Source organism: Postia placenta (genome assembly GCF_002117355.1).
Source record: "Postia placenta MAD-698-R-SB12 unplaced genomic scaffold POSPLAscaffold_20, whole genome shotgun sequence".
Taxonomy (NCBI): Eukaryota; Fungi; Basidiomycota; class Agaricomycetes; order Polyporales; family Adustoporiaceae; genus Rhodonia; species Rhodonia placenta.
Genome location: NW_020169851.1, coordinates 584373 through 590698, shown reverse-complemented (window position 1 = coordinate 590698; position 6326 = coordinate 584373). Strand labels below are relative to the sequence as shown.

General features: G+C 57.9%; 1 protein-coding gene across 1 annotated transcript; it reads right to left on the bottom strand.

Annotated features, from left to right (window-relative positions):
* Nucleotides 1-5263: 5263 nt before the first annotated feature.
* On the bottom strand, nt 5264-6326 carry POSPLADRAFT_1110173 (hypothetical protein; the record flags this gene model as incomplete). Its single annotated transcript, XM_024483356.1, has 5 exons — nt 5264-5731; nt 5940-5976; nt 6112-6144; nt 6205-6208; nt 6266-6326. Coding segments are annotated over 5 exons (603 nt in total), but the record flags the coding sequence as incomplete, so codon positions are not given.

Here is a 6326-nt window from a genome sequence, read left to right as displayed (position 1 = left end):
GATAAGGGCAGGCTGTGCGCGTTGGTCCGTGCGCAGCTGGTCTGTGCGCAGCATGCCGACGCGGCCCCGGGGGCCGGTGAGTCAGAACGGCTGCGTCAGCGGGGCCCGAGCTGTGCCGTGCACTGCCGTCCTATCTAATCTAATCGTACAGTAGATAACGACGTGTCCATATCAGGCAAGTAGTACAGAGGTCGCGGGTTCGAGCCCGCGAAAGGGAAAAAATTAAAAAACGGCTAGGCGCCGTACCAACTCGTGACATTACCCCCCCCTCAACGGCGCATGACCTCATGCGAGGCGCCCTTGCCCATCTCCCACCCGGAGCGGCAGCGTGCTTCAGTCAGCGGCGAAGGCATTGGCTGAAAGTTGAGACCACCAAATGCAGCAGCGTTGAGGCGGCGAGGGGCGTTCGGGTTCTTCCGATGGAAGTCGGCTATAAGGGCCGGCGCATTAGCAACATTGCGCGCCGGTTCCCATGACGTATGCGAGTCGTCATAACCCTTCCACTTGACGAGGTACTGCAGCTGACGCCGGAAGATCCTCGAATCCTTGATCCGCTCAACCTCGTACTCCTCGTCGCCTTCAACCTCAATCGCAGGCGGCTCCTCCGGCTCCCGGCCCGGGATATCGCTACGCGTGTACTTGCTAAGCAAGGAGACATGGAACACCGGGTGTACCGGCACCGATTTCGGCAGGACTAATTCATAATCCAGGTCTCCGAGCTTTCGCCGCACGGCATATGGTCCGAGGCGTTTGGGACTGAGCTTCTTGCTCGGCTGTTTCAGCTTAAGGTTCCGAGCGTCAAGCCAGACCTTGTCCCCCGGCGCGAAGACCGGTGCCTCCTGCACGTGCTTGTCGTAGTACACCTTCATGCGCTCGGCCGACAGCTCGAGCGCAGAGCGTGTATCGTCGCGAATCTCCTTCAGGATCTTGAGCCGATCAGCGGCCGCAGGCATCGCAGACATCGGATTGATCCGCACTTGGATCTCAGGATTGTACCCTTGATGCAGGAAGAATGGGGAGTGCCCGGTCACGGAGTGAACTCGGTTGTTCAGTGCAAATTCCGCGAGCGGCAACTGCTTTGCCCAATCATCCTGCCTGTGGCTTGTGAAAGCACGCAGGTACTGTTCGATCTCCTGATTCCAGCGCTCAGTCTGGCCGTCTGTCTGAGGGTGGAACGCTGTGGACAGCGCCGGCTCGATTCCCAGTCCCTTGTACACCGCATGGAGATATTTCGAAGCGAACTGGGGACCTCGGTCTGATATGACCTTGGCCGGGGCCCCATGATGCTTGAACACATCGCGGATGTACAGATCTGCCGCACCTTCTGCCGTCAGGGTCTCATGACAGGCTGAGAAGTGGACCTGCTTTGTGAAGCGGTCGGCGGTGACCAGGATCGAATCGAACCCATCAGACTTCGGCAAGCCGACGATCATATCGGTTGTGATGATCTGCCACGGGCGCTCGGGGATCTCGTTCGGCTTCAGCGGACCCTGGGGCTTGGTTGGGAACGTCTTGGTACGGTTGCACACGTCGCAGGTGCTTACGTACTCATTGACGAATTTAGACATTCCTGGCCACCAGTAGTTCCGCGATACGAGCTCCAGGGTTTTGGCACGACCGCCATGACCAGCGATCGGTGAGTCGTGGTGGATCTTGACTATATCCCGCCGGAGCTCCGCATTCTTGGGGACGTACACGCACCCACGGAACAGCAGGAGCCCTTGTTCGGCATTCCACTCCTCAAAACCCCTTTGCAGCCGGGGCGGCCCGAGGTCCTGTACCTTTTCAAGGGCCTCGGCCACCTCCCGATCCTTCTCCGAGCATTCCCTGATGCGCTTCAGAAGCGACTGATCGGCCGTCACCGAGGCGTGACCGCGCCTAGCGGAGGCGATGCGGAAGCGCTCTGGCTTGAGAACCACCTGATCGGTGTTATCGTCCTCATCGCCGATCTGGTGGTCTGATCGACGCGACAGGGCATCAGCCTTTCCATTGGACGTCCCGGCTTTGTGCGTGATGCGGAAGTCGAAGCGAGCTAGGAACAGCGACCATCGCGCTTGACGGCGCGTGAGATGCTGGGATGTACGCCAATACTCGAGGTTCTTGTGATCGGTTACGATCTCGAACTGATTAGGCAACCCCTCGAGATAGTGACGCCAATCATCTAGCGCCTCAATGATCGCGAGCATCTCCTTATCGTAGATCTCGTAGTTTCGCTGTGCCGGATCCATTGCATGGGATCTGAAGGCAATAGGGTGCCATTTGCCATCATCCTGCTTCTGCATCAACACGCCGCCGGTGGCGTACCCCGAGGCATCGACTTCAATGCGCGTTTCCCGATTAGGGTCGTACAGCGCTAAGACTGGAGTCGTCGCGAAGAGCCGCTTGAGCTCATCGAAGGCATGTTGCTCCTCTTCGCCCCAACGCCATGGGTCATTCCCTGTGAGCCGGTCGAGTGGTCGCGAGATCTTAGCGAAGTCTTTAATGAAGCGGCGGTAGAAATTGGAGAACCCCCGGAACTTCTGAACGTCTTTTTTGTTCCGGGGCACCGGCCACTCATTGATACCTTTAAGTTTCGCGGGATCCATCGCCACCTCATCGCCACCGAACACATAGCCGACGTAGTCGACCTTGGGAACGTCCCATTCACATTTCTCAGGCTTCAGGAACAAATCATTGTCCTGAAGGCGGCGCAGAACCTCGCGTGTAACCTTTTCATGCTCCTCTTTGTTGGTGGAGAAGATGAGGATATCGTCTAGGTACACAAGGATTTTGCCGCCGACGATGAGATCGTGGAAGATCTCATTCATCATCGCCTGGAAGGTCGCGGGGGAGTTGGTGAGACCGAAGAACATCACCAAGGGCTCGTACAACCCTCGGTTAGTTACAAATGCCGCCTTCCACTCGTCACCGGCTTTGATCCGGACGTTGTTATATCCCCACCGGACATCGAACTTCGTAAAGAGCGTAGCACCGCGGAGCTTGTCCACCATTTCGGCGATCAACGGCAAGGGGTAGCGATTCTTGACCGTGATCACATTCAATCGGCGGTAGTCCTGCACGGGTCGAAGCGTCCCTTCCTTCTTTTTGATGAAGAAGAAAGGCGACGAAATGGGCGACTTCGATTCCCGTATGTAACCTTTCGCTAACTGCTCCTTCAGGAACTTGTCAAGTTCCTCCTGCTCATTGTTCGACAGGGGGTACACCTTTGAGTGGAACGTCGAGTAGCCGGGCACGAGTTCGATCGCGTGATCGTAAGGCTTCCTTTCGGGTAGCCGCTCTGATGCTTCTTTGGAGAAAACATTCAGGAACTCGTGGTACTGTTTAGGTACCGACTCCTCGGCGGTCTTAACGACCTTCTTTCGGATCTCTTCCTCAGCGAACAGCTGGGAGTACGTATGCCCTGCTGCGACGAATAGCTGAGGAGCGCCGGGAAGCGTGATGCCTTGTTCCCAGGCTTCAATCAGATCGGTCTCATTCCACTCTACTTCCGCCGGATCTTCTTCGGGTTCGAAGTCCGGGAGTACCTTACTCCGGCAGGTACCTATGGCCGACCGTTTGGACTTCGGCGAACGCCTGCGCGCCGTGGGCCTGTCCCCCGTGTCACGCGCAGTCGCTGCTTGCTCCATTCGGCCAGTCTTCCTGGCACTGCACGTCTCAGGGCATCGTGATAACTTTAGGGAGCCTGACTCCCAGTCAATCTCAGGGTTGTGCTCTCGTAACCAATCCAACCCGACGATCACATCCTCTGGACCTATGTCCGTGACCGTAAATACCGTCTTCTCGACGTGATCTCCTATCTGCATCTGTAGCACGGCTACCTCCGAGATGCTTCCGTCTTTATTGAGCGTTCCATCGATATTGTAAAGCGGAATTGGCTCTTTCAATTTCCGCGTTCGTACTCGATTCTCCGTGATGAAACGCTTGTTGATGAACTTTGTGGTGGCTCCGCTGTCCACCATTGCAACTATATCCTTGTGCCGTCTTTCTCCTTTGAGGCGCACCGGGATGTGGAAATGCTGGGACCCATGGTCCAACTCGTACACATTTGCGGTCGCCAATACATTGTACAGATTGTTACTACGCGGTCCGATGCGTGCGGCACGAAGCGCGGACCGGATCAAAAAGACTCCTCCTTCATTGCCCGATAGTGTTCGAGCTCCTCGCGCATCGACTTCATCTGTGCTATTAAGTCCGCCAGCTCGGAGCTTTCCGATTTCGCTGAAGCGGCGCTTGTACTCGCCGAGGATGAAGCGACGGGGGCGCTTGTCGCCGCCTGGGTGGAACCCGAGGCAACCGTAGCCCGCGCATCGGCGCGTTTTGTGTAAGGTTTATCCTTACAGTTAGGGCACTCGAAACGACGGTACCCTTGCTTCCCGCAGCCAAAGCAGGTGCCGGGGAAGTCTCCTTTTCCGACGGCCGCATTGATGCTGGCCGAAGCTGCGTGCGATGAGGGTGCACCACCACGTGCCCCACCACGTCCTCGACCTCGGGCCGAGAAGAAGCTGTTCAACTCGGGCCGTCGGGCCCGGCTGATGTCGAGGATCTGCTCGACCTCAGTGGCTCGCTTTTCAGCGGCTCGCCACGTGGTGAAGGTCTCGAGCTCGATCTTTCGATAGACGCGGGAGGGGATGCCACTCAGGTACTTGTCGCGTAGCTCCAGGTCCCCATACCCAGAGCGATCCGCCGGACCCTTGAACAGCGCGGAGAACTCCGCGGCGGTGCGTTTTTCGCGGACCGACTTGTCCGCGCAGAGCTTCGCCAGCTCCACTTGTGCTGCTGCCGCGTCGTCGAGATTACCGAAGCGAGCCTTGAAGGCAGCGGTGAAGGCCGCTTCGTTCCTGAAGGGGGTTGTAGCTCCTTGTACACCCATCTGCACCGACGCGAGTTGGGCGAAGTAAGGCGTGGCCCAGGCACGGGCGTCGCCATCGAGCAGGCTCAGCGCAACTTGTACCTTGAGCTCAATAGTTGTCAACGACGTGTTGATCAGCCAATAGATACGTAGTTGCGACAGGAACCTGTCGCATTCGATGACGGTTTTGCCGTCATAGCGGAGGGGGAGGAGGAGCTTCAGGGTCTCCTTGTCGGGGGCGGCTGCAGGGGACGACATTATCGGCGTCGGGGGGGACGGAGGACGTTGCGGGGGCGGAGGCGGCTGTGGTGGCCTTCCGCTGGCCGAACTTCGAGAGGAGCGAGTGCTCGAGCGGCCTCTTGGCGGAGTCGGCGGTGAAGGCGCCGGAGGAAGTTCGGCGGGGGGGTCACGTACGTCAGGGACTGCTGACGCGGGGGCGAACGCTGTCGGCGAGGCGGACCCAACAGAATCCTCGGACTCGGACTCCGAGACTCCTTCTTCACCCTCACTCTCCTCAGGCTCAGGCTCTGGCGCAGGGTCTGGAGGGAGATCTCCTCGCGCTTGACCTGGATCGGTGACGACAGTTTGAGGGAGGCGGGAGCTAGGGGAGACAGGGCGAGAGTGCCGCGAGGCAGATCGAGATGCAAGGGTGCTTCGGGGTCCGAGCGGGTGTTGCGCTCGTCGGATCGCCTTGTAGCGCGGATAGTCTTCTGGGATCGATCGGGGGGTTCGGTTCGGGCACGGTTGCTGCTCGCAACGGTAGATGATAGTCTCAGGACCGTCTGGGATGTAGACGTCGATGAGGTCCTGAGAGTCGAATGCGTGAACTTGGCCTTGACAGGCAGCCACGTTGGATGGGGGGAGGACGGGAAGGTGCGCGTACTACAAAAGGCCGTGTTACTCTAGCTTATACCTACGGCGCCCGAGATGACACTGAGATTCGCAGTTCACGTAGGGCCCAATACTGCTTTTGACTATTATGCAGCAGGAACCAAGGCTACGCGTCCGTGAGGACAAGTACCGCTCACTGAAGCGCAGGTACTGAAGAGTTCGTTTCTCTAGTGTTGGCGATGTATAGTAGGCTATCTACGTATCGTAGTGTACCGTATGGGTGCGCACCACCCGACCTATGGGAAAGGAAAAGTGAGTGTGGGGTTCCGAGAGAACGCCGGTCGCTTTGTGGAGTTTCGACCTAATGTCGCGACTTGAGGTCGAGCGACAGGGGAATATCTGGAAGCGAGGGGCGTCCGACTGGTTCTTACCGAAGCGATGGTGAGCGAGGCTCAAACCTAAGGCTAGGGACAAGAAAGTGTATTAGTTAGTATGAGTAAGTAAGCAGATACATGAGTGCTTACTGACCTAGGGACAAGAGGTCGAAACTGAGGTCCCTAGGGCAGCAGAGGCCGGCTTATATACATGGAGAGATAAGGGCAGGCTGTGCGCGCTGGTCCGTGCGCAGCTGGTCCGTGCGCAGCAT